The sequence below is a fragment of the Colius striatus genome, chromosome 15 (genome assembly GCF_028858725.1).
Source record: "Colius striatus isolate bColStr4 chromosome 15, bColStr4.1.hap1, whole genome shotgun sequence".
Taxonomy (NCBI): Eukaryota; Metazoa; Chordata; class Aves; order Coliiformes; family Coliidae; genus Colius; species Colius striatus.
Genome location: NC_084773.1, coordinates 13,141,986 through 13,169,978, shown reverse-complemented (window position 1 = coordinate 13,169,978; position 27,993 = coordinate 13,141,986). Strand labels below are relative to the sequence as shown.

Here is a 27,993-nt window from a genome sequence, read left to right as displayed (position 1 = left end):
CTCCACTGCCTGGAGTTTTCTTCCTGCCAGTTTTCAATACTAGCTCCACAATTTATCCAGGTCATGAGATCTCTTTTCCTATGCACTCACTCCTGAAGTGCTCCCAGGTACTTTGTTGCAGTGGAATTTCCTATCAGGGATTCCTTATATTTTACTGTCTAATTTATTTCTCATCAAATGGCAAATTCTGGTTTTTTTCCCTCAAGCTAGCAGCACCCTCAGACTGGCTCTGGCTGAACACCCCTTCTCAGGAACTCTCCTCTGCCTCGTCCAGGTATTTCTCTATATTCAGATCATTTCCTAAAATCACAGAATCTCAAAAATCACCTAAAACTGGACCAGGTTTGTGTTGATAAAAGCATTACATAAAACCTGTGAGTGGGACATGATACCAGGGATATCCAGGCTTATAGAAATGGGGGAAATGTAAATTATCAGCAATACAATAATTGTGTTGTGTTCCAGCTCCAGCTCAGACTTCACTAATGCAGACCAGCAATGACCTGCCTGGGCAACTGCCCAAATATAAACCTGCATGAACATCAAGTTGCAAACAGGTTCAGGGACAAGCTTCTTCCAATACATCCTCCCTTGCCCTTCCTTTAGGATACCCAGACCCACTAGCTGAATTGCAAAGAGCATTCAGGAAGCACAAAGATGAGGGCTTCTGACCCCAGCAGAAGAAAACAGCAGAGCAAACAGAGAAAGCTCACAGATAACTTCAGAAAGATGCTACTGGCAACCCCAGTGCTGGCAACACCAGGTGACCATGGGATGGCATGCTATGCAGTATGGAATGGAACACCAGGCAGCACATCCACAGGACACCCTATGGCTCTGGAACGGTGACAGAGCCACATAGCATCTTGAATCTACCAAACTCACCCCCAAAGCACCATCCACTGCCCAAGAGCATGCTTACTGCATTGCAGGCAGCTTTTCTGATTTATTGTTGCTCCTCATGGCTGCTGGGCAAAGTTCTCTCAGAGTCAAGCTTAAAATTACAGTTATGCAAAACTACATCTGATTTCCCTTCCTTTGTTTAACTTCCCATGATAAAGCAGCTCTATGGTAGCGAATCCTACCCGTTTCACCTCCTTCTCTGACAAAGCAGTTTCCAGCAAGAAACAAACAGGGCTGAAGCAGCAGCACAGACTCATCAATGAACCGTGGGCAAGAGGGACTCGTCTCCCATCAGGCTCAGGCTGCTGTAGCTGGCGTGGAAGGGTGAGCTGCCAGCTCACAACCACCAAACACCAGGCCAGACTGCAGCCAGGGCAGATTGCTCTGCCCCCCCAGCATGACCCAGCCCAAGAGGCACATCCCCCCCCATCTCCTGGCTTGCACCCCAAACTGATCTGGGAAAACCCTCAGTGAGTCAAATCCACTTGTGAGGAGCGGCAAGAGGCCAAGGGGTGCTCTGCTCCACCCTAAGCAGACCACAAAAACAAACAGAAAAATGCTGGTAGAGGGGCAGAGTGTCACTTTGGTGACAGAACTGCAGCTTCCAGCACACAAAATGGGGTTTTTATAAATGCAGAGGCTCCAGCCCTTTTAGCAGCGGGATGTGAGGCCTCAGAGGCGCAGGGGCTGCTACCGGCAGAGGTCAGCCCCAGCTCGCTGCCGCGCACATGCAGAAACACCCACGGGCAGCGTCACACTCCGCTGGCCCTGGGGACAAGATCCCTTGCAGTGCGGACAAGGGAGCCATAACCCAGGCAGGGAAGCAGCAGCCAGATGTCTCCCTGAAGGACACGTGGGACAAGGGACGTGGGGTCTTGCGCCCACACGGAGCCGACAGACACACCGGCTCTTCATCAGCGGCCTTACGGAAGAGGGAGGCAGCGGCCGGCGCACGGCGGGGCCCCAGCGCTGCCGGGACGGCTCAAGGGCAGGTCTGTGTTACTCCAACCTTGTGTACTCAGTACGCTGCTGTGAGGCTTTTCTCCCTCTCCCAGGACAGTAAGACACCTTGAATTAAAGGTCTAAAGATCAGAGAAACAGGAATTAAGGATACATTTGTAAGAGTTTCCAGAGTTTAAATTGCTTATACAGGAAGGCAGGCAGCCTCTTCAAGGGAAAGATCTGCTTTAACTTCCACACACTACACTTGTTTGTTATTAGTGTCTGCTAACATGGGAATTACATGATTGAGAAGTTAACGTAAAGCTGAGCTCCCCGGGGAGCAGGATGACAGCAGCACTCCAGGGCCAGGACCTTCTCAGCTCGTGTCTATGGGCCAGGCAGCTGCAGCAGCACGCAGCAAGGGCTGGCCCAGCAGCTCCCTCAAACATTAACACAGAGTTGTGGGATATTCCAGCAGGAACCTCTCATAAAATACTGAGAATGGACAGCTGAAAGAAAAATATTTATTTCTTTAAAAAAATAATAAAACCTGCTTTTTGAGCTCTTAAAAGTACCCAAAATTTCCATTGTGCGTATCATTGTGATGAGGACAAGACAGTGCCCACATATCCATGCAGGTACAACATCTTAACCAGCCGACTGAAACCTCTCCTTACTGCTCCCAAGCCAACCACCCACTGCAGGGGTGCCAGCAGGTGACGAGTCCCAGCCCCTCCCAGAGCAACTCAGTCTCCAGGATGGCTCTGCCAGAGACCAGCAAGTACTCGCAGGGCTCAGTCCTTGATGGTGTGAACCCCGACCTCGCCAGCGAGAGGCAAACAGCCTCCTTCAGTGTGGAGAAGTTGACGGTGTGGCTGGACGGCGGCGTGGAGCACACGCGGACACGGAGGGCGGTGGGTGAGTGAGCCTTCTGCAGCCCCTGGCTGTGGGCTGCTGCAGAGCACACCTACAGCCCTGCTGCTGCTGCTCATCCTCTGCAGCACAGGGCGGTTTGTGCTCCTGGGTATGTGCTTACTGCCTCTTAAAAAAGTGGCAGAGATCATCTAGTTCAAACTCCCTGCTAAAGTAGGTCCACCTAGATCAGGTCACACAGGAATGTATCCAGGAGGGTTTTGAAGACCTCCAGAGAAGGAGCCTCCACACCCTCCCTGGGCAGCCGGTGCCAGGGCTCCCTCACCTGAACAGTAAAATAGTTTTTCCTTCTGTTTAAATGGCATTTTTTGTATTACAGCTTTTTTACATTACCGCTTGAATAGAAGGGGAAAAGAAAATCTCTTTTGTTTCTGCAACTGCAGCATTATCAAATGAAAATGGCATAGGTGCTGGGATTGCACACTTCCAGTGCAACTACAGTTCAGTATAAACTTAAATGTGGACTCGAGGTTTCAAGGCAAAAAGAGAGCAGCAGGAGCATTCAGGCTGGCACAGAAAGGGTGAGCCCAAGAGTTGCTTTGCAATGCTGCAACAACCAAAGCACTGCTGTTGAGCAAGACACCTGGTAGCTCCAGTCATTAGACCAAAATCCAGCTTACTTCAGCTGAAGACAGAGGGATCCATGGCATTTTCAGTCTGAGGCACAAAGTCATCCCTAACACCCTGATCAGAGACAGTGCCTTACCCTGCAGGGTCACTATTTCCACTCAACAGATCCCTTTCTCAGGCCCACTTGGTTCCCTTCCCCTAATCCACTGCATGACAGCCACCAGAGCTACTACTGCCAAAATAAAACCTGCTTGTAGTCACCTTAAAAAGTCACATCAGTCTCCATGACCCCTGCCTGCACTCCTACACAGGACTCAAGGCACTGCCCACACCTCCTCATCCCCAGGAGAACCAACTCCTCTGTGTTGCTTTGCAGTCGAAGCTATTGAATGCGACCCTGTGTTCAGCAGAGAAAATCAGTACTTCCAGAGCCAGAATGAGAGGTACGAAGCAGCGGTCAGGAAAGCTGTTCACCTCCACAAAAAGATGCACGAGATGGGATGGACTGAGGATGGACCTGAATTTAAGTACATTTACAGGTGATTTTTATTTCTTTTTCTAAAGGTACAACTAATATTTTGTTAAAAATCAGCTTCAGCAAGGGCTGGGAAAGGCCAAAAGTTGACAGATAAGGTTTTGATACAAACGTGCCACGGGTTTTCACTTCAGCAGCACACTCGGGAAAAGGGAAAATGATGACACACAGCAGGGAGGTTGTCAAAGAGCAGCACACGGGTACAGCATGACAGATCCCAGCAGTTCATATCCTCAGTGTGATATATCCACTTCAGCAAGCTCCTTACCTCTGCACCAGCTCACATAGCACTCCTTTGCCATTTTAAACCTATAACCGTAATTGGAAGTGGTGCTGTTCCAGCTACATTACTGATTTCCAGATAAATTAGAGATGGCATTATCTCTAGATAGAAAACCTAGAAAAAATACACACAGCCTCAGCTTGTAGGTAAATGGAATAAAATGCTTCTGACAGTCCTCTCCTTAAAAAGATCTCTTTACACTTTGCATGGGGTTGAGCTCCACATTTCAATGCCTTTCCCCTCCTTCTTTCCCTCTTTGTTAAATAAATTACTGGCTTGGTGTTGCCCAGTGCACACTGTTGACTGGGTGGGGTTAATATCCCCTAAGAAAATGCAAGTTTGAAGGTGTCATTCGAAAGGGCAACGCTGCTGACACTCAGAGGCACTTTCCATTGGTTTATCCTGTGAAACAATTCCTTACTCTGAGCAATTCACCACCTACAGAGAGTGGGACTGATAAAGGGGGGAAATCTTCCAATCTTGGATCTGATCATTCTATTTGCAATAAAAAGCAGTTCTCACTCCTCCCTCAGAAGAAAAGAAAACCCTTTAAGATGTTAAAAACCTGACAAAACTCAAGCATCCCTCCCACAGAGGCTTGCTTTTATCAGGCCCCCTGCTGCCAAGGGCCTCGGCAGGACCAGCCCTGTGCTCCCAGTTTGCTGGATTTTGCACAGCCTGCCTTGCGGGACAGCTCTTCTCTGATGGAACTCCAGGTGAGCACCAGGCTCTTACTCACAAAGTCCTGGTGCCAGACACAGTGAATCACTTGCACACATCTAAAAGTCAGCTTTTTTTAATTGCACTTAAAGTTACTTCTGGATGGGCTGCCCAAGGGTTCATTAAGTCTTTTTCTGTTAATCAAAGCAACTTCCCTTCTTTGTTCATATTTACCCCCCTCAAGTTTTTCAGCATGACTGATTCTCTCTCAGGGCCAGTAAAAAAGACAGGTCATAGTCATTTCTTCACAATAGAAGGTATATATCCAGAATGAGATGCTCACTAGAGCACTGCAGCAAAGCAATGTGCTAACAGCCACACAAGCTGAGACACTTGTTTTCACGTGTGAGAGAATATGTACTTACATCTGTGAGATGACTCAGTTATATTCTGAGGAATACCAGGAAGAGGGACAGTATTCCTCATATTTTCTTATCATTTCTCACATACACAATAAAAAAAACCTTAAAACAAATGAGTTTGATTTGCACCATGGAAATTATTGTACCCAAGTTGCCATACACAGCTTTTTAGGACGTATGCAGCCCTCTCAGCTGGCCATGAAGGACTTGCCCAGACAATAAACCAGGCATTACAAGGATTCATTTGGATTTTTCCACAAGAAAAATAATCTTTAATCAGGCCAAATCTCCATGAACTCCAGTATTGTTCACTGACAGTGACTGACAGCAAACACCCAGAGAACAGTAGAGCAACAACCTACTAAAGCACTTCTCCAGAACAGGAATAGGAAGGTTCAGGAAATCCAGGTCTCAGATGCCTACATACATAGTTCAGTCTAATGTGCCCCATAGGGAACTGAGGGTATTAGGGTGGGGTGGGAGGGAGTGTGAACTCAGCCTTAAAAAGTTATTATTTAAATATTTGGGAAAGAAAACAACATGCTATGAAGTAAACTAGAGATAGGAAGGGCTCACAAGCTATCAGAGCCACAGGAGCTTTGGAGCTGGGCTGTGTTTTTAAGAACTCAGCATCTGATACTCAGAACAGATAATTCCTCCAAGAGCAAGCGAGATAATGAGATAGCAACACTAGCAAACTACTGAAAGGAGTAAAAGCAGCTTGGAAGAGCACTTTTGCTGCAGTACTGTGTTGACATTGGTAAGGTATGACAATGCAGAAATCAAAAGGTAACAGCTGGTATTGTCTGGTGACTAGTGCAGTGTCCCTGCCCCATTCACACATCCCTGGAACTTCATCCATGTAAAAATACCTCTCGTGCCCCCTCTGCAGGGCAGTGTCAGGAGATATCGCCTTTCTCCTTCACCGCATCTTCAAGAGGAGTATTTTAATGCTGGGCTCTGACCAGCAGATTGCCAAATGGATTCCTCTCGCCACCCAGTATCAGATCATTGGAAGCTACGCCCAGACCGAGCTGGGGCATGGTAAGGCTATAAGAAAAAAGGCTCTGGCTCAGATTCTGAGGGGATTCTCAGTTCAAGCTGGCCCTGGGTGAGGTTGTACCATGTGGCTTCAGACCTTTGCAGGAGATGGTGTGGGGTCACTGGAAGCATTGTCCCACAGTTCTTATCTCATGTGGTAATGCCCACACCAGCCTCCAGAAATCCTCCAGTCTCTCTGCCTTTGTGATAAACTAGATTACTTACTTTATTTCTTTTTTTAAAGGAACTTATCTTCAGGGTTTGGAAACAACAGCAGTCTTTGATATGACTACACAGGAGTTTATACTGAACACACCAAAGATCTCTGCCATGAAGTGGTGGCCTGGAGACAGTAAGTACCACACAAAATATTTTGGTTTTCCTTATCTGTTCTGCTCAAGCTCAGTGTTTGAGGGTCCAGGTGCTAGCAGAGGACTGCAGTCTCCTTCTCTGGAGGCTTTCAAACCCTACCTGGATGAGTTGCTGTGTGACCTGCTATGGCAGGCAGGTTGGACTAGATGATCTCTAAAGGTCCCTTCCAGCCCCCACCATTCTATGATTCTTTGACAGCACTAAGAGATGCACACATTGAGAGACAAGTTAGAGACCAAAGGGTTTTGTACAAGTTCAAAGGCCAGAGAGGAGCCACTATCATCTTTCAAAAGCCCTTGAGTGGTAGGGCTGGAGAATTTCACTCAGGGCAAGTCCTGCCTCTGCAGGAATCAATTATCTCTTCTTTGTCAATAACATTCAGACAACCAAAAACTGCCAGGAGGTCATCAGCATAGCGGATCAGTACAAAGGAGCCATCAGCCACTCTCAGCATAAAGAATTCAAGTACAAAATTCATGGCTCCCTTCAGGAAAAGTATTTTGCAGAAAATAACTGGAATTACTCTAACAGCCACAGCAACTGCCCACTCTGTCAGCACTGTAAGAACTTCACTTATTTTTTTCTCATCTGCTGATGCAAACTGTCAATCCAAGCCTCACGGGCAGCAATAGAGGCAGAAGGATGATGCAACTTTTGAGTCAAGAGCAGGCTCAGAGCACAGACTTTGCAATCTCCAGCTTCCAGCATCTGTGGGTCACACCTATGTTGACTCATAATTGTGTGTTAGTGAGACCTAATACACAATTAGCACTGACTGTTGTTAATTGTGGAAGTGTTTGTATCGTGCCTTGTCTTAAGGGAAAGGGGCTGTTTTTCTTCGCACAGTGGGAAGGTCAGCAACCCACACAGTGGTCTTTGCTCAGCTGTACATCCACGGGAAGTGCTATGGCGTGCATCCCTTCATCGTGCAGATACGCAGCCTTCAGGACCATTCTCTCTGCCCAGGTAAACATCCTCAGACATCACAGCTCTTCTGCAAGTGTTCTGCCTACTTTGCTCTTAAACTCTAAAACACTAGGCCCAGGGGGAGAGAGAGTTATAATTACCAAAATCAAACCAAGACAGATACCCAAGGTATACTTATCATTAACCCCAACTATTTTAGATAAAGGAAGATTGAATGTATCTTTAGGCATACTCAGATCAAGCCACCTTCTTAACCAAAAGCCTGGGCTGCTCTGACTGCATCTGCATTGACACCTCAGTTCTGACCCTGGCCAACACGGGTAAAAAGACGCATCAGGGAAATCAGCTACCGTAGGGCATCTGAACGGCTGTTTGATCCCTCTGACTGAACACTGCCCTTCCCTTGAGAGCCTCAGCCTGGTACAAAATGGGGAGAAAAAAGTTCAGGTGGAAGTAAGCAGGTTATGTTTCCTCTCACTGCAGGCATAACTGCAGGAGACATTGGTCCCAAAATGAATTTTGAGCACGTTGACAATGGCTACCTCCTGCTGCAGAACGTACGAGTGCCCAGGGAGAACATGCTGAACAAGTTTTGTGAGGTACGTAGGGACTCACATCAGACTGGGATGGCACAGCCAGAGACACCACAGACACCTGCCTAAATTTAGGACAAATATCTTCCTTTGTGATGTCTGCAAGTCTCTGCAGTTTTATCAAGGGCAAAAGGTACCTGAATCCTAAATGAAACTGTGTCAGCAATTCCACATTCTGAGGGTGGGGATTGTGGGGCAGGCAGAAGCTACTGGAGCCAGAAGCAGTAAGAGTTCGGCTCTTCAAACGGATACATCTGATCCATTGCACATAAAAACATCCAGTTCTGCATTCAGGGAAGGATTTCAACGCCCCTTTTACTCTATGCACGGACACTACACAACCATCCTAGACACCGAAGCACACACTCTCTCTGTTCTAGGTTCAACCAGACGGCAACTACATCAGACGGGGATCGCCACAGATTAACTATTTCACCATGACCACGGTGCGCATCTCCCTGCTGGCAGATGAGGTGCTGACCCGGCTGATGAAGGCCTGCACCATCGCCATCCGCTACTCGGCGGTTCGCCGGCAGTCCAAGCTCATGCCTGGGTAACGCCACACAACCCAGCCAAGGAAGGGGACCACACACCACCTTCCCCTGCACTAGTCTGTTATTTCTACTTCTCATCTTTCAGCACATCACTGGCTTGTTTCCTAGCCCAGAACAGGGCATTACAACACACACCCCATCCCCGTTATTTATTTCACGAGCTTCAGGCAAAGTACAAGAGAATGTTTACAGTTCTTTCCAAGATAAGTTTCGCAGTCTGAGTAGCTCAGTGGTTCAAACAGGCAACTTAATTTTTCTTAGAACTGGCCTTCCTGTGTAATCCCATAAAGCAGAAGCCAGACAATGTGAACAAATTGCTGAACTCTTACTCCTTAGCATCCTGCCAGTGGGTGCAACAGTAAAATACCTTCCAACATCCACAAATGCCATACCCACACTTTACAACATTGACTTTTATCAGCCTGGTAAGAATTCATTTTTTAAAATATACTTTCATTTGAATGGATTTCAAACACTTCCACTTAAATCTCTTTTCCAACACAAGAAGATCCTAACGAGAATGTGGTTTGAACCAAACACAAGACTTATTGTAATAACCAATGCCATCATAAGTCTGAAGTGTATGAGCTGCCACAAAAGTGGTAAAGAATACCCAAAAAAAGCTCAGAAGGCTTATACTCTAATATTTTCAAAGAAACCTATCTACATGCATGGCCAGAAAGATCCAGTTTGAAAAGCAAAAGTGCCACCACCTCCCCTTTCACACCTAAAAACTTACTGTCCTTGAAGGCTTCATCCTCATCTGTCCCTGTTCCTCCTCTGCACTCACCAATCCCCACAGAGCCTGTTCTACTCCGTTAGGTTGGTTCACCAACAGCAGAAAACACATATTTTTCCTAGTTGGGTTTGTTTCTCTACCAGCTTAGCAAGCTGGGTAGATTTGCTGCCACAATGCCAGCTCAGTCCTGCTTTGTGATAGATGAAAAAAGCCATTTGTCATTACATGATAGGTAAAGTAACACTGCCCATGCTTTCCTGACTTCATCACCTGTATTCCAACAGGGAACAAGAAGCAAAAATCCTCGACTACCAGACTCAGCAAGAGAAATTGTTGCCCCCGTTAGCAGCAGTCTATGCCTTTCATTCCATCAACAACTACCTGCAGGAGCTATTTGACCGGGGGTACAGGGAGATCCAGAGGAATAACTTTGACACGCTGCCAGAGGTGAGCTCCAGCAGGATTAGCTCTTCTCATCTCTAAATATCAAAGTATTTTAGCAAACTGGAAAGGCATTCCTCTCACCACTAGGTAACTGGAGAAAGAGGAAGCACTAAGAGATCAGATGGCACGTCCTAGGCCCACAACCAGTCAGCAACAGCAGTTGCTTTACCACCCCAAATTTTTTGGTTTTAGAAACTATTGCAGAGTGAAAAGGCCTTGAAAAGCATGTTCTGTTTGATAAAACCCTTGTTCCAGGTAGCTGGTGGCACAAACTGTGCTGTTTCACAATTTCAGCTACAAACGGATATGCAAATATTCACTTCTGAGCCAGACCCAAAAACGTGATGTTTTAGATAGAACAGTAAGATTTTGCAACTGGAAGCCTGAAGTGAAAACACATTCTGAGTGAGGGCTGCCAAAGCCACTGCTGCTTCAGAGAAACCCAAAAATGGATAAACTGGCCACAGTATGCCCAGCACGAGGGTGTGCAGAACCCAAAGGCCAGGCTCAGGGTGCTACACCAGCACACAGAGGATCTGACAGGCATTTCACGCCCAGAAATTGCACAAAAAAAGAAACATTTCCTGAGGATTGCTTTAGAACGCTTTCACCACTAACACCTTGCCTTTGTTTTTTGTTTCTTTTTTAAACAGCTCCATGCACTTTCTTCAGGCTTTAAAGCATTGGTTACTCAGTACTGCACTTCAGCAGTGGAGATCTGCCTCCGGGCATGCGGGGGACATGGTTACTCCATGCTGAGTGGACTCCCTTCCTTGTATACTAATATACTTGCCTCTTGTATTTATGAAGGGGAAAACACCATTTTGCTCCTGCAAACTGCCAGGTAACAATCCAAATCTGCTCACCTGAAAGCCTTCCCCCTCATTTATTCAACCTCTACTAGTTCTTCTGCAAAACCAGTAAAACCAGCTGCTCCTTTCTCACATCACCTTCTAAAAATACAGCTCAGGACATAAACTATTCATGTCTTCTGTCTAACGTGCATGGAGGTGTGTGGGAATGGAACTATCTCCTCTATTTTTGGGTTTGGAACTTATACAGGTGCTGTTCTACATAACCCCATTTTCCTCTGTCAGTAGCACAGCAAAAGCAGTGCTCTATAAATTTTGTGGCTTATTTTTCAAGCAATGAATGTAATGTAATATTGGTAAAGTTGCTGGATACTGAAAGTGGATGAGTCATGCTCCAAGAAGATAATTTTCTTCCAAATAATGACCCAAAGTACATTAAATACAGGAGAAAGAAACTACAGCTGCTTGAACTTTTAATAATATGTGATTTTACTATAAGCGCTTTCCAGGGACAGAAGTGCTTCCACATAGCTCTGTGCTTGCATGCAGACACTTCTGCACTCATTACTGCCTCTTCTTGCAAGATCAGTAGTAAGGTCAAGAGAAATGCTGTAGGCTTTTGACTTACAGACCTGGTCGATCAGTCTAGGTCATAGCAGAGATGTCAAAAACATACAGGAGTGGGCAATGCTCCCTGGACTCTTGTTTAGCTCCAAGAAAGGATCTCATATTTGTTAACATAATGTGACTGTGTGCTGGGGATCAGAGAGGTTAAGATCAAATCACCGTAAGAGTCCCGGAGTGTTTAGACTCAGGCTGCAAAGTTGATAATGCAATCAATCAGCCTGCTGCTGAGAATGCTCACAGATACAAGAAGCTTCTCCCTAAAAATTCATCACTTCAAATTGCTGTAATGTTAAGTACAGCAGCCAGGCTACCCCTGAGACCCATCACAGATCATTGTAGTGAATAACATGTAAAAAAACCGCTCATTACTTGTCCAAGTCCATTCTGGACCACTGATGGGATGGGACACACCTTGCTGCTCCTCACTCTAGCCCACTTTACTTTCTGCATGACCATTTGCTGTGTGGGGATCACAACCATGCCCTGCTCTGACTGTTACCCTCTTCCCAGGTTCCTGGTTAAGTGCCTCAAGGCAGTCAGCACCGGCCAGCCCGTTCCACCATCTGTCACTTATCTGGCTGCAGTGAAACCCGGGAAGTGTCCAGCCAAGAACAAGTCGGATTTTCTCTGTTCAGATATTTACACTGAGGCCTATCAACACATGGCAGCCAGGTCAGTATGAAGGTCAGGGGACGAGGTTTGTTTCTCTCTTTGACAACAGAAATGTGTAAAGATCTCAGTATCTTCCTTGCTTTAAAGAGAGCTAAAATGACATAAATTACACCAGAATTGACACCATCTGCTCCTGAAAGACAGTTTTTTTAACCTTAGCCATGTCAAATGTTCAATATGAAGTCTTCACATCAAAACTTTTAAGTCATGTGCAACCTATTAACTATGTTCCATAGAGTTTATTCTGTACCAAGTTGATTGCACTATTTAATTAAATCCCAGACCACAGCACTGAGTTGCCATCAACATCAAACCTTTAAGCAACTGGACCCTGTGCAAATCTACACAGAAAGTTAACATTTCACATACCTGTTTTCAAGGAACACCACAGCAAACAGAGCTGCTCATTCTGTCTGTAGGCTTTCAACTGCACATTCAACTACTCAACACAAAACTGGTACCATGAGTCATCTCATTAGTATTACATACATGGCAATGGGCCATGAGGGCATCATCTCTGAAAAACAGGTAAACAGATAGACAACCCTGCTATCAGTTAAATCAGCATAAAACCTGAGACATTCTTCTGAAGGCTTTGGTGTCAACAGGAGCAGGATTTGGATGCCTGTGTAGAAAAGCAGAAACATCATGTAACATCAGTCCACTATTGTCACCGCCTCATTTTGTTCTGAAAACTCTCCTTACAAACATACAACCCAAGAAAAACTCAGCAGAGCCCCTGGTAAACTAACCTGGTAGCTGAGAGAGCAGAAGTCCTTCAGTACCAGGGTAGTCTTAGTGCTTCTCCTGATTTGTACTTAGATTTTGCATAACTTAAGTTCGTTCACACCAAGCATAGGTAACTTCAAATGTCAGAAATGCCATTTGGCCATCCAATCACACACCAATCTGAGTATGAAATGACTGCATGTGGGCTGCTATACCCATACATAATATGCTTTTTCAATTTTCCAGGCTCATAATCAGCACAGCAGCTAAACTACAGGACTTGACTCAGTCTGGAGTCAAAAAGCACGACGCGTGGAACCTGTGCACGGTGCAGCTGGCACAGGCTGCAAAGGTGAGCAACATTTACCTGCTTATTTCATGTTTGTATTTGTGATACGATATGCCACAGAAACAGCACTCTTAGCTTAAAGTCTCAGTGCTGTTCAATGTTTCCTGTCAGCATCTAAAGGACAGCACAAAGACCAGGACAACACTGTGGAAAATTAGTAGTAAGAAGCAATTCTGGATCTGAGGAATTGCCATCTGAATAGGTGGTTACAAAAACAGACTTCAGGAAATAGAAATGAAAGGGTCAAAAACCCCCACAATTATGTACTGGGTTTGTATCATGCTTATACTGTCACTACTAGCAGAATGAGACCTCCCATATCCTGCAACAAGAACCCATCACCTCCAGCTAACATTCATTTTTTATATAAGAATCTAGCTTTTGTGGCTCCCAGAGGAAAGCTTCCCCACTGTCACCCTACAAGGGTGAAACACACCTGGTGTTTCTTACGTCTGCTGCTCTCACAAGGAAAGACAGGTGCAGGGAATTCAATGAAGAGCAGTGATAGGTGCAATGTTAGTTTCTACTGAAAGAAAAATCGAAGTCAAACGAATAAATGAGGTTCAAACTCAACTCCCAGTTCACACAGGTTAAGCAGGCAACCAGCATGCCTTCAGCTCAAGTAGGATCAGGGCAGCAGCATTTGTTCTCCAAAACAGAGGTCAGTTAGTACAGAAATAAGCTCAACAGAAGGCAAGAGGGGAGAAAAGCCCTACATTTAAATGAAAATCAGAAGCACTGATACCTCAATATCTCCAAAACTCAAAAATGGTATATTTAATATACAATTAAGTGCAATTCCTCCAGAATTATGGTGAGGGTCTTCCTTCCTTCCTAAGTTGAGGCAATTTTGAATCAGATCCACAGCTTACTTTAACTTCATTCCATCTTTAATGAGAAGTATCTTGCTGTAATCTACCGTTCAGCCAGAGCCAACACAAATTGAAATGGACTTCATAAGAAGCCCCCTGACAGAAAAAAAGGAACCCTACACTTACCTAACAGTGGTGTTACCATCTTGGTGATCTCCTAGCAGGGAACAGCCCCTTTGTAGTCAGTCATTTTGATGAAGTCCTTGATGAGTCAAACTCTCTCAGCAACAGCTGAGATCCTTTCCAAACCATCAGAAGCACTGATGTGCTCGTGCTGGTAAGCACAGTTACAATCCTTCAAAAGGAGAGCTTGCTAAGGGAGCAAAGGCTTGATCTCAGTAGCAACACTTTTTTTGGTCACCTGTCTGCCATGCACCATCCCCCATTTCCAATTACGCAGACTCAGTGGAAGCAGCAAATGTTCACTGCTGTGAGTCTAAAAAAAGAGCAGAAAATCTGGGTAATCACCTCAAAAATAAAGAAGGCCCCCTATAAACAAAGTGACTTTAAAAAACTCCTTCCCTGATAATTGTTTATATGTATTTTTAGTGGAATTAAACAGAAGCAAAATGTTCCTATTCGAGATTAACTTTAGAAAAGACTCTGACCTCGCTTCCAACACACAAACCTGAGCAAGCTCTTCCCTCCTGCACCCACTCAAATGGGTGGCCAGGTTCTCTCCTGTGGATGTATAACCAAGATTCACTTGCTAAGGGTCAACAGAAGCACATTCCAATGTGTTTCCATCACACAAACTCTTGAAGGTATTCATCAGAACTATTTACAGCACGTACTACCGTGGTTTCGGAAGTGCTTTGCCAGAGTTTACAAATACCACGGTGCTGACTGTTTACACTCCAGTTCTCCCCTCGACTGTCACTGAATGCAAAAGGCCTAGTCTACCAGCACACAAAGAATACAGACTGGAAGAGTGCCAGGGAAATGAAAAGGTTTTATATTCTTTGCAAGAACATTTGAGTCACTTGGCCTACTAAAAGTGTTTTGAGGAGCATTCACTGTTAATTGCATTTGTTTTCCAGGCTCACTGCCACTACATCACAGTGAAAAACTTTGCAGAAACGGTGGAAAAACTCAAGACCGAGGCTGGCATCCAGAAGATTATGAAACATCTTTGTGACCTCTTTGCATTACACGGGATCTTCTCAAATGCAGGAGTCTTCTTGCATGACGGATACATATCTGGACCTCAAATGGACATGGTCACATCATCATACCTGGACCTCCTGGCTGTCATTCGGTGAGCTGCTCTAGCATGAGAGGAGATACACAGCTATTCAGTTTGTCCCTGTGACAGGTATAAAATGGTGCTGCTGTACCTATGGCAACATCTCCAAAGTAAATTCATCTCATTCGTTTTTCATTGGCATTGCCTGGCAGCACTAGAAATTGATTGAAACATCTACACAGAGCTCGTTTTCACAGCAAAACACACCTAAGTGTCTGGCTCCTCTGCAATCTCTAAACTAGAGTTCTGTAACATGAAATCTGAAATTATAAATCAAGATCACCTGAACACTTTCTACTGTTTGCAGTGGAGCAAAAGCAGTAAAATCTGTAGTGGGAGCAGCACTGGCAGGAGGCAGCCACAGCAACCCACCACACACTGCAAAATTCGCTTAAGCCACAGTTAATACAGCCTACTCTGTTGCCATGGCTGAGCTGCAACTGGTACCCAAACAATCCTGCCTACAGCTAGTTCCGATGCATCTGCTCGACTCCAGTTATTACCAACAGAATTCTCCAATATGCTGTGAGGTTTTAACTTGCCACAACCCTCAAAAAGGCTTTTTGACGTCTTTCACTACCCAGTGCTGCTTAAGAGCAGATTACTTTATGGTGCAGAGAAGCAAGTTGCTATTGTATGTACAATTCTACTTAAGCCACCTGGAGATAGGCCATAACAAAGAGCTGATCAATGCTGAGCCAAAGGGCAAGTGTTTTTAGAACTCGTGGCAGAATTCAAGTTAAGCAAGAAGCTTAAGCTTCACATTTTCAGAAACCTAACACGTTGTTGTCTCTGGAATTCATTGCAACTTCCTGGTCTGTAGCAAAAACCCAACCTCTCCCAAACACCCTGACAGCCATTCCCTAAACGGAACTGGTAAATGCAAATGTCAACACTTGAGCAAACCATTTTGCATCCCTGTACCTCAGGTGCAGGGTACAACCACCATAACTTCCTACACCCAGGATGATGAAGAAGAAACCATTTCCTGCTTAGAAGCAGCATCTGTCATTATATGCTTGTCCTTATGCTCTCACTGTCTGTTGCTGACTGCTGTCAGATCAGCCTCCAGGCTAGATGGGTCCCTGGTGTGGTTCAGGGTTGCTTCTTATTCTGGACACAAATACAGTAGAAGACCTTGACACTTCACAGTGAGGTAACAGAAGTGCCTAAGAGCAGATGAAGGTTGCAGCCAGCAAAGCTCTTCACACCAATCTGGCAGCAACCTTATTCCATTTTGTAAGACAACACACACAGCAAAAGAAAAACAAAACAACCAGCAAACCCCAAAGGCCAAAATTGTCAGATTCTGCTGAGAAAACATCTGCCATGAGATTTGAGTCCTGAATTAGGGATGGACCCCAGAGGATCACAGGACCCTGCAAATACCCATTCAACAGCACAGACTGCTCATGGCCTTCACAGAAAGTACTTCTGAGGAATTAAAGCAAGCAGGATTTTCCTCACAGTGTACGCAAGGGGAGGAACTCGCATAGACTTGGCTGAGGAACTTGGACAATTCACTGACAAGTTTACTTTTGACTTCTTTTCCTGTCTTACAAAGCCTCAGCAACACTGGTTCTGTTCATCTGCTCCACAGGAAGGATGCTGTTCCACTGGTGGATGCTTTTGACTTCACAGACAAGACCTTGAATTCTGCTCTTGGCAGTTACGACGGGCAGGTTTACCAACGGCTTTATGAGTGGGCTCAGAAGTCACCAACCAACACGCAGGTAGGAATGCTGGACTATAGCCAGGCCAACTTCTGCCTTTCCCAGAGCAGTTGTTTGCTTCTCTTTCAATAAAAGCAACACAGATAAAACTAAATGGAATAAGAGCTTTTCATTCTCAGTATCTTGCTCTGAACCATGACCTGTGGCGCTCCAATTGTGCCCTGAGTGTCTTCACTCAGACATTTAAGCTGCCGATGAATTACAGCCCCTAGAGCACCAGGGAGCTGGACTGTCACATGCCACCTATGTGCTTGTGGTTTTTGAACTTGTATCACTGCAGCAGCATGGTACAAGATAAGCTCAAACAAAAGTCTGTTTAACATAGTTTACATCCTATGGAACACTAGATGGCTGCAAGAGCCACTAATTTTCCATTCACTGGTACTTGTACTGGTGCAATACCATTTTTTAAATGGTATGTTTAACCAGAAAAAGTATAAATGTTAAACAAGGCAATTTCATCCTTCATGGTCTTTAGCACTTTCATTTCTTAATTCATCCATATTACTGAGCAGTGTAAAATTCTGCAAGATGTAAACAGCTATTGCTCTGTCTGAAAACTCATTTTGCCTAAGTGAGATTTTTACTGTGGTAATCAGCAACCCTTTGAAATGCCACAGCCAAACACAACATTTGCCTTCAGCAAACATTCAAGTTCAAGCATATTTTTTGAAGTTAAATAGTACGCTGCCCCATGTAGCATGTGTATTGTACACCTGCTATGAGGGACAGCACATACTATAGGGAAAGAGACCTTGCACGTAGCTGAAGTAGCCGGTGGTTTGGCTTTTCATTTGTTTGGGGTTTTTTTAACTAGTCTGGCTTTCTGTGTTTCACAGATGTTTGTTAAGAAAAAAAAATACAGTCTTTCTTTCTTCTTAATTACCATTCATTCCCTTCCACATTCTCTTTCTGAACAGATGAACCCAGCCTACAAGAGGTATTTGAAGCCACTTCTTCATAACAGACTATCAAAATTATGAAGAGCTAAGTGAAGGCCACGTATTTCCTCCTCTTCTTTGTGCGGCACTACCTTTATGAACCTTTATGAACTATCAGTAATGACTAATCAAAATTAATAATCAAGTTGCTTACTTGCAGTTTTAACAAGTATGAAAGAAGGTTCTTAGCCAGTCATTTGCATTTAATGAACAGAAGCCAAACGATGCTGAGTGGTACCCACTGCTGTGAGGCAATCAAGTCAGGAGGAGTCTAGGGTTCGTTGTTTTGTAACCTGAAGTGTTCTGACAGCATCAAAACTGTGACATTTGGCTGTCTTATATTTTTTTTTAAATCTAAAGGAAAAAACAAGCCCACCCACCACATTATGAGCCCCTCTCAGTGTGTCATAACCGTACAGTGCCTTCAAAAAGCAACCCACTTTACTGCAAAATCCAAGGCAGGTAAAATTACGGTCCTTGGTTTCTAGGAACAACTTGTTCTCTTAGATCAAAAATTGTATCAGAAAGTACATCTGTTTGGACAATTAAAATAGCTCTTCACTTGCTCAGCAGTGGAGTATTCCTGGCTAATGAAGACTCAGACAAAGCTGATGCCAACTCGAGTCTGCTGAATTTACTTTCCCATTAATAGAGCTGCTCATACCATCTTTCTATAAATCTTGTGCTCCAATAAAGTCTATTATTTGGAATACTGCTTCTCTAATTATTATATTTCATAATTATGGAAAGGGCAGGCTGATCCAGGCCAGTCATTCATTTGCTAGTAAATGAAGAGTTGCAAAGAACATCTTGTGATTATAATTCAATGCAGTTAACACGGATATTTCTTACCGCGTGTTGCAAGAAAGAAACAACCGCTCTTCCTGAGCTTCACCAGTTCAGCTTTTCTTTCCCCTCTTATAGGAGGAATAAAGTTCTTACTGCCTCTTACTACAAAAGTCAAAAAGCGTGCAAGGTATGAAAAGAGGGAGACAAAACATGACAGAGAAATACACCCCTGACACAGGCCTTCGGAGCGAGAGATGGGATGGAAAGGTCTTGCCTTCAAGAACCAGTAACTACCACAGAAGTGCAGACGCCCCCTACTTACATTCCCAAAGAGCTGTGGTCAGCACAGCCCAGAGAGCAAAGCAGCTGTGGCAAGGAACTCTTGTGACAAAGAGCTTCACAAGCGAATGCCATCCATTCATCAAAACAGGTATCAACTCTCTCACTCTCAACAGCATTCAAGTCAGAGCATAACCAGAAATTCTATTAATAACTATGACAGTGGCCAAGACAAGGAGAAATTCTACACAAAATTGAATAGAAAGACAGAACTTGAGTGCCTTGAACATCAAGCCCAGCACTCTACAGTGAAATCTGTATATATATAGTCACTAGATAAACGTCTATCAAGCCAGACAATGCTACTCGGCAGCGACACATCTTCAGGCTCCATGTTCCCTCCATCCCCATCCCTTCAGCCAGTACAAATCCTTGCCATCTTTCTGGTAGTCATAATGCAGTTTCCTAAACACAAGCTTTTTCAATAACAAGGACAGCTGAATCAATTGATTAATACAAAAAGGAACAAAGTAATGGAGGAGCATGGAGCCCTAGCAGAGCATCTGAATTACTCTGCAGCACAGAAAAACAAGGTTTGGGCGGGGTTTGTTGGTTGGCTGGTTTTGGTTTGTTAAGTTTTAGGAGACAAAAGGAAAATACAAAGTAGTATTCTGTATCTCACATTTTTATTAGCTTCTTGCTGGCAGGCATTACACTTGGGAATAATATTGCACCAGGCATTAAAAATATGAATTCTACCACAGGGACATTTTGTATTTGGAATCCAATATAAATATTTCTAATCGTATTTCCATGGCTACAGATAATATTTGGTTGCTTGATTTATATGCATAGAAAGAAACAGTTGTCATAACTGTTAAGAAACCGTACTTATCAAGTACTTTTAAAGGGTGGGATTTGTTTTCCTAGAACATTACAATACTGTTTATTGATTTAGAAACTAAATTAGTCTACACAATAGCAGCTTTTCCCCCACTGCATCTGAAATCATTTTTGTTTCTCGCTCCCAGTGTCATAGCATTAGATGGATTAGAAACCGCTTAAACGGAGGTAATTTTAGCACTTTAAGTTGCATCAGAGAGAATTGTGTTAATGACACAAAATACCCTATTGTACTAATCCCTCGGACTCCCTCTTTCAAACAACAAGGTGTCTTGACTGAACAGGCACATGCATGGTTTTTTTTCTCAACAGGACAAAAGGACAGAGCTGCTAGAGAACGAAACTCCTCCAAGTCCTTCGTGATAAACAATAAATAGTCGTATAAAAAAAAAAGCCCACATTGTTGCTTTAGTCAAAATCCAGACTCCCTTGGATTTACCGTCCAATTAAGTTGCTAATCACTCAAGTGGCTCCTGTGGAGTCAGAATCAGTCATCTGTTTTCCGTGCCAGTCTACAGAAAGTCCAGTTATGCTCCACTGTGTTTTCATTGGCACGCTCGCTCATATGATGAACTCGGGTGTTCCTGATCGTGAAGCCTTGCTTTGTGATGTACTCCATCAGATGGACCCTGAGCGACACTTCCTGGTGGTAATCGCAGGGCCCGAAAGTGAAGGAAACCTGGCAGTCCCTGGTGTCCATCATATGCTTGTTCCACTTGGTGAAGTGGTTGGAAATGCCTTCCAGTAAGGAATGGACTTTCGTCGTGATAGTGAGCTGCGTGATGATTACAGCCACCGGGTTGGAGTACTTGGAGAGCTTCCGGGTGCTGGAGAGCTCCACCACCTCCTCAAAGGTATCCACGGGATACAGCGGCTTGGGGTCGTTAAGACACTGAATTAGCGGCTCGATCTGATAGAAGTCCGCTTCCTTCCGAAGCAGGTCGAACTCCTTGAAGTCCAGTGGCAAAGTGAGCTCTGAGGTCCTTAAAAAGTTAAGAACATAACGGAAAAGTGGTCCATCTCTGTCAATAAAGTAATTGCCCTGAGAGTCCCTGGCAGTGGGGAAGTCTCCCCTGAACATGGCCCCAAGCATTGAGTCGGGATATCTCGTTAGAGTTGTGAGGGATGTCGTGTACATGTGTCCACCCACATTTAGCGTGACTGGATCAGTCATCTAGAAAGAGAGAAATTGCAGAGTTTATCAAGCCACCACGAGAAGATTCGAACACCTGACACACACGGCAAACACTGAGAGCTGCAGGCTCTGGAGAGAATCGTGCTTCTCCCCTTCGAAGCCCTTCGGCGGTGTTTGAAGTCAAACACATTCAAGCCACCTAGCAACAAGGCACAACTGGCAACTAGACAGGATGATGCTTAACATTCAGAATGCACGTTTCCAGAATGCTGTAGAAATCCTAACAACTGAGCTACTGTCACAGAAGCAAGTTTTGCATTTGGGCAACAAGTTTTTTTCCTATTCTACAGATGGGGAAATGAGAACAGAGAGAATTCCTGAAGAACAAGTTAGTTTGAATGAGGCCCATCAGTGTTCCTTACTTTCACAAACTGTCTCTCATTCTAGAACAAAACAAAAAAAAGAAGGAAAGAAAGAAAAAAAAACCAAAGAGCTGAACAAGCCTTAAGCCTCTTTCTCTCCAAAGAGAATGACAGTGCAAGTTTAGACACAGCACCAAGAGCTCAGCATCAAAATAATCCACGCTCTGGTGTAAGAGGCATCATTAAAATGAGCAAACAAAAGAAGAACTTTCAGCTTTTAACTCTAAAAAGACATTTTTATTAGCAAATTAGCATGCTGCATAGAAGAGGAGGGCAGAGCACAAACCAGTCTGCAGCAGCTTCCAGATAGCACATGAAGCAAGAGAGAAAGGAACATAAATCCCATCTGGCCACCAACCCTAACAACCAGGACTGCAGCCAGCCAGAGAACAGAGACATATGCATGGAAGCAGAATGTTTAGAGAAAGTGAAGAGGAGAAAAATAAGATGTCATTGTCTAGTTTGAGACAGGGTTTACAAAGAAAAACATTTTTCTTTATAAATAAAATGACAAAGTCCTTAAAATTATATGCAGGAAGTACAAACTATTCTCATCCTTTGTGTGCCAGGAAAACAGTCACAGTGAGTTCAAGGCATCAGTTAAGTACTCACTGATTGTACTTAGGAAATGTGAATCTGAACTCTGCCCACAAATAGTATTAGAGGTGAAGCACTCTGAAGAATGCACCTAAGCTGTTGTAACATGCAGTTTTTCTCCTCGCACGGCTGAAGCTCTGGATTTACACGAGACAGATCTGAAAGGATTCCTCCTGCAAGGCCCTGAAAGCCCAGTTGCAGCATACAGTGCACACTCAAACAGGCACTTACCATATATCCCCAGTCTCCATTATCCATCTGTTCAATCGCTTGAACTGGAGTATTCCAAGTTTAACAGAAGGCTGCTGAAAGGACACGCAGTTCACCTCCTATTATCTCCCTGCAGGAAAAAGCACACACAAAAACAGAGAACAAAACATGGAGACCATCAGTACCTACAAGAAAACCAAGAGGAATGCTTCCTAGTCAAAGGCAGGCACTCTGCCAGGAGAGCATTCAGCTACAAAGCCACATTAGCCAAAGACTCTAAACACGAGCTTTTCCCTTCCTCTCCCTTCCCGCTACCTGCAGGCCTGTCTCAGGAGCACGTGGGACAACTCCACTGGCTGCCTGACCATCTCAGTTTTGTTAAATAACAAGAAATGTTGCCTCTAAGGATAATACATATTCACAGACTACCTTTCACCTGGGAAACAGTGAGTACTTTGAAGGGCAGATGGTCTCTTCCCAACTAAAGAGGTTTATTCAGCCACCGTTGATGTCATACATGTGATCCACTAATACTGGCCAAAACTTCCATGCTCCAGTTTCAAACTGCACAGAAGAATAAATCAAGCACGAAAGTCACTGAACAGTTAGAAGGAAAAAAGAATCTTGCTGTGGAATTAATAATTTGGAAGTGGAGAATTGCAATTGATAACAAGAACATTAATCTACAAAGAGTATGAATGGACTTCACAGACAGATATGTACTCTCAAAAGAAATCTCTTTAGGGACAAGCCAGAGCACATCAAATGTGTTTTCAACGACACTCCAACAAAAGCGATCTGAGAAGTGGTTCATGCTGTAGCTTCCCAGAACATTATGAACTGCTGACTTGCATAACAAGGGGACTTTCTCCACATGACCACGGCAAGGGAAATCCACAGCCTGGGTTGGGCAACTTGAGGGGAAGGGGGAGTGAATGACCCCAGCCACCAGTGGAGATTTTCCATAGGTGCCTGTCAACCATGCCAAGTGATGCATGGACAGGGAAGCCACTCGTCGGTAAGACTTTACCCTACCAAGAGCCTGACTCTCTGATAGAATTGCTGAAAATTTAGGTCAGTTTGTTTTAAGTAGGGTGCAGCTGCTCAGCTTTGTTTATTTTTATACGCTGAAGACCACAATGTTACCAAGGCTTCTGCTCCCATCCTCTTTACTAGTGAACTTCAACACGCACTCACTCAGCTAGAAGCAGCACAAAGATTTAGCTGAGTCAAAGCCCTACATTCCAAATCAACTGAAGGCTCACAGTTAATTCCCAACCAAAAAACATCCTTCTCATGCCTAGCAAACATGGCTGGTCTCATTCACCACAGAAGGCAGCACATCCCACCTCTGTGGACTCTGCTGCCCTGCCCAAACCCACAGCCTGGGCACGACAGCATCCAGCAGGTCAGGCCTTTGGGGGCCGGCAGCAGCAGCACAGCCTCAGCTGCATCTCACATGTATTAAACAGTAAAAAACTCCAAATCAGTATATGAAAATCATGAGGTCAGACAACAGAAGACTAAGGAATACTAAGATACAGAACTAGTTGTACCAGGATCCTATTTTTACAAATTAGAGACAGAGCACGCCTCAAGAAAGTACATTAAAGCACAGCCCCCGACAGCAGATAAACCTGGAATGCCAGCTTGTTTGCCAATCTCTGCAATTATTTTTTAACTGCTCACAGATCAAGAAGCGAAATCAGGTTTTCTTTATTTGAAATTGTTATTCAAACACAGCTCATCAACTTTTATCAATAGCCCAGACCTTTTAAGTTCCAGTACTTACAGGTGTTAGTCAAGTACACCACCAGTGTAACATACAGATGCACTAAAACCACGGGAGAGATAATTGGTACACATGTCTTATATTCAAGGAAAACATTCACTTGAAAGTGAAATGATGCAGCCAGCCATAGACTTCCCTAGTAGTTATGATATAACATCTCTGCAGTCTTAATAAAATTAACTGGCATTATACATTCAGACTATCTCAAAGACAGACAGATGTCCCTCAGAGTTATTTGAACTGTTGGACAGATACTATGTTATATTGGTCAGCTTTTAAGTCCACACTACTGATGAAACAAGCCATTATCAAGAAAAGAAACAGATGACACCACCTGTCTGTATGAGGGCACGAATTAATCTTTGATCACAGCACTGCTATGTAACACTGGAGTGAATAATTTATAAGAGCAATTAGCTGAAACAAACCCAGGCCTCAAAATGTAAGTGGCACCAAGAAAATCTCACTGACCTTTGTGTAAGGACCAAGAATCACTAAGTATGCACAAACCTCTCTGGTAAAGCCAGTGCTGAGCAAAGGCACGATCCTGGGAAACCACCCTAAAATGCCGAAGTGTGGTCACAGGTACCCGCTGCTTCCTTCATTGGCCTCGGAGCTCTGAATTTCTAGACAACTTCACAGGCAAAACCAGCTCTGCTCAGGTACAACCCAAGATAAGGAATAGAAACCCACATCACAACAAGGGTGGGGACGTACACCCTTCCAACGATGCTTTAAATTCTTCCTGAAGGAAAGACAGCAATGCATTGATGGGAGTGGGCAGACACTCACTCCATCCGTACCCCAGGATGAGCAGCCTCAAGCCAGCTCTTGTCCCAGTGTCACACAACTGCACCCTGCTCTTGGACAGCCGCGCCAATGTGGCTACTCATGTCCAGACTGCAGACAAGAGGCGACACGCAGCTGTGCCCAAGACAGCCTGCCTTTAATAACCATAAGAAATACTCATTTCAGATGAAATTCAGTCAGAGAAACTGCTGACATCATTTAAGCCAAACAGGATGTCATCTTCGGTGAGACCAGAAGCACGCTGACCATGTCAAACCACAGTCTTGCTTTCACTAAGCAGCTCCTTGAGCAGGGAGAAGATGCACAGCACTAACATGGCCACGGCAGCTGCTGCCATAGCCCAGCACCAAGCACATCCAAAACCAGAAAGGCAGAACAAGAAGCAAGTACCTTTGAAGAAAAACACTCAAGTCATCATTTCATACTTCATACACTAAATTGGACACATGCATTTATAGAATGCTCACTCTTATTTCATATATGATGACTCAGAGGCTTACAAGGCTATTTAACAGCAGCACTCCTGCAACAGGTAGTGCCATTAACTCCAACAAGGCTTCTCCCAGGTCAGAGCTGCTAACGTGCAACCATTTTGCAAGCTGAAGTTCAGGGCAAGCAAATGAGAGCCAGCTGAACATCTGCATCCACAAACACACACACATACACAGTCCCCCCCACACACAGGGGAGTCTCAGGACAGGCCTGGGGATGCCAGCAGCACTGCCAAGTGCTTGCACATGCATCATATTTGGTCCCAGCCCCAGGCTATACACTGCACCTGGATAACACCACTGCCCTGGTCTCATATGCAGTTACTAGAAAGAGGAGCAGAATTGCACCCAAGAGTTAAAAGTGAAGAGGCATACACCACCTGATTTTCTCTGAATGTTTCTTATCCAGTTGTCCAACACAAGAATTTAGGGATTTATTTGTGGCACTTGTCTTTAGGGGACAGTTTAGTATCAATAGTACAACACAAGCTGTTTAACCTCAGTAGTTGCCTCAGGTTTCTAGATCAACATAGAGCTGGCAGGAATTCTACTGATGGCAACTTAAAAATGTAAAGAGTAAAGCTAGGAGTCTACTTATACACATAAACATACTTGGTATTTCAAGATGCTCAACCACTTAGCTCCCTGCCTCTCACATTTCTGTCTCCAAAGACGGGAAGAAAATGCCCTCAGCATAGTTCTGCAGTACAGGGACAACCTCTCTCCTCTCCAGATAGAACATCTGAAAGGCAAATTTTTATTGTAAATCTTTACCAGTGACTTGTCTGAACTGACAAGAACTAAGTGGTGACTGTACTCCATCAAACCATACAGCAAGAAAAGAGTCTGCAGAGCAATCCCAGGAGGCTCCACCTTCATATTACCCTAAGCAAGGGAGCAAGGAGGAGCCAAGCCCTTAAAACAATCAGTTACCGAATCTTCTGGTAATTCAGCAGATCAGCTTCACTAAAGAAAGTATCTATTGCCTTGTGCACATCTCAAGTTTATAATGACTAATACAGTTTATTAAAAAATAACTTAGTTCTTGCTTTAGTTGTCTTACTAATACTTAAGTCTTCACCTCAGGCAGGAGAGGAAAATGCTCACACCAGCCACTCAGCATTTTCACTCCTTTAAGTCTAATTATTTCACTCCAAATTCCAAGCTCCTGAAGTTTCGTTCCTTTCCTGAGTTCTGTGACATCCTGGTTTAAGTCCAGGTTCCAAACTTTTATTTAAATCGCTGCACAGAAAATCCCCCATCACCATATCCCTCATGAGAGCCAAAGGAAGACACTTGTATCCAGCCTGGTCCTGCTAGTCCTGAAGCAACCCAAGGCATCCAGGCTTTTCACACCCATGACAACAGTGGGGTTTTACTCATGCATTTCGCTTCTGTTAAACTAACTGGTAGTTGTCTGCGTGTGCAAACCTCCAAATAATGTGCGTCTCCAAATAATTTAGTGGAAAAGCAGATATCAGAAACGTCAAGCTCCCCTGCGCACAGCAACAGGGCTCAGCACATGCATGGACCAAGGAGCAAGGTAAGACAGGGGCAGAAATCCTTCCTGCAAGCCCAGAGAGGAGCCCAGGCATACAGCAGGAGCTGGGAAGTGCTCGTTTCTATTTCAGAGGAGCCAGAGAGCTGACTATTGAAGAACTCTCCCCAGGATCACAATGATTCAGCAAAGATACTGGAAATGAACTCAGACAGTTTTGCCTTTCCTTCTCCAGCAAGTGACCCAAGAGCCTACACCCTCACTCCCTCCCAAAGCAGAGTAGCAGTTTTGCCTCCCTCCTCTTCCTCGTGGGGCAGGAGGACCCTCTCTCCTCCCTGCGTGGGGGCAAAGGCCCACATATCGTAGACCCTGCTTACCAGAGATCACCGCCAGGCACCCCGGCACCTTCCCTGCTCCATCCCGCTGCCCATCCGGGAACAGGAGCCAAGCACTAGCTGTCCTATCCCCACCCTAACCCAGGGACCTCGGCACCCCGCAGCCCTTCCCTGGCAACCGAAACGGCCCCGGGCGCCCAGTCCCGCGCCGGGACTCTCACCCAGGACGCGGCCATCCCGCCTTAACGCGCTCCCCCACAGGGGGTGCGGGCACTCCCGCCCCTCACCGCTCCCCCCGAACCAGGGCAGGCCCCGGACGCTCAGCGCCGCGACCCCCGCCCCGCGGCGGCCCCGCACTCACAGGCGCAGCTCCTGGTGCCGAGGCAAAGCCCGCGGTGGCGGCGTCCGAGCGCGGAGCTGAGCCGCCGGCGCGGGCAGGGACGCGGGGGGCGTGTCCTGAGCAAGCCCCGCCCACGGGACCCGCCTCCTCCGGTCGGGGCGGGCGCTGCAGGGCCCCGCAGCGCCTCAGCGCCGCCCCCGTGCGCCTCGGGGCCGCCAGCTGCGTTACTGCGCTCGGCCTGCGGCTCCGTGCCCGGCTGCGGTGTCACCGGGGGGGCTGGGAGGAGCCCGGGCGGGGCATCCCGGTCGCCAAGAGGCGAAGCGGCGTCCGCGGGCCGGGCGCTGGAGCCCGCGCCATGCGTGTCCCGGCGCGCTCAGGGTGGGCGCACGGCCGCCGCCGAGCCACCGGAAGTGCCGTCCAAATGCCGCGCCGGCCGCTCGCTGCCGTCGCGCGCGCCGGTTCTCGCGAGAGGCGCGGCGGGGCCGCAGGGCGC

The 27,993-nt window shown here is 45.5% G+C and overlaps 2 protein-coding genes across 6 annotated transcripts; one reads left to right on the top strand and one right to left on the bottom strand.

The window, feature by feature from the left end:
- Positions 1-1,660: 1,660 nt before the first annotated feature.
- ACOX2 (acyl-CoA oxidase 2) lies at positions 1,661-18,579 on the top strand. 5 transcript variants are annotated; one of them, XM_062008112.1, is made up of 15 exons: positions 1,661-1,895; positions 2,533-2,763; positions 3,725-3,887; positions 6,141-6,292; positions 6,534-6,641; positions 7,508-7,627; positions 8,072-8,187; positions 8,562-8,734; positions 9,759-9,921; positions 10,572-10,762; positions 11,868-12,029; positions 13,005-13,110; positions 15,020-15,237; positions 16,826-16,958; positions 17,879-18,579. In XM_062008112.1, the coding sequence occupies exons 2-15, from the start codon at positions 2,604-2,606 to the stop codon at positions 17,939-17,941; spliced, it is 2,028 nt and encodes a 675-aa protein (XP_061864096.1). In that variant the 5' UTR covers positions 1,661-1,895; positions 2,533-2,603; the 3' UTR covers positions 17,942-18,579. The 5 variants fall into 5 exon arrangements, with proteins under 5 accessions (XP_061864096.1, XP_061864095.1, XP_010205857.2 ...); XM_062008111.1 differs by having other exon boundaries at positions 2,484-2,763; XM_010207555.2 differs by lacking the exon at positions 1,661-1,895 and having other exon boundaries at positions 2,362-2,763.
- Positions 18,580-19,636: 1,057 nt separating this feature from the next.
- Positions 19,637-27,928, bottom strand: KCTD6 (potassium channel tetramerization domain containing 6). Its single transcript, XM_062008696.1, has 3 exons — positions 27,522-27,928; positions 22,256-22,364; positions 19,637-21,044 (listed from the first exon to the last, which is right to left on the bottom strand). The coding sequence occupies exons 2-3, from the start codon at positions 22,280-22,282 to the stop codon at positions 20,358-20,360; spliced, it is 714 nt and encodes a 237-aa protein (XP_061864680.1). The 5' UTR covers positions 22,283-22,364; positions 27,522-27,928; the 3' UTR covers positions 19,637-20,357.
- Between the last annotated feature and the right edge of the window lie 65 nt (positions 27,929-27,993).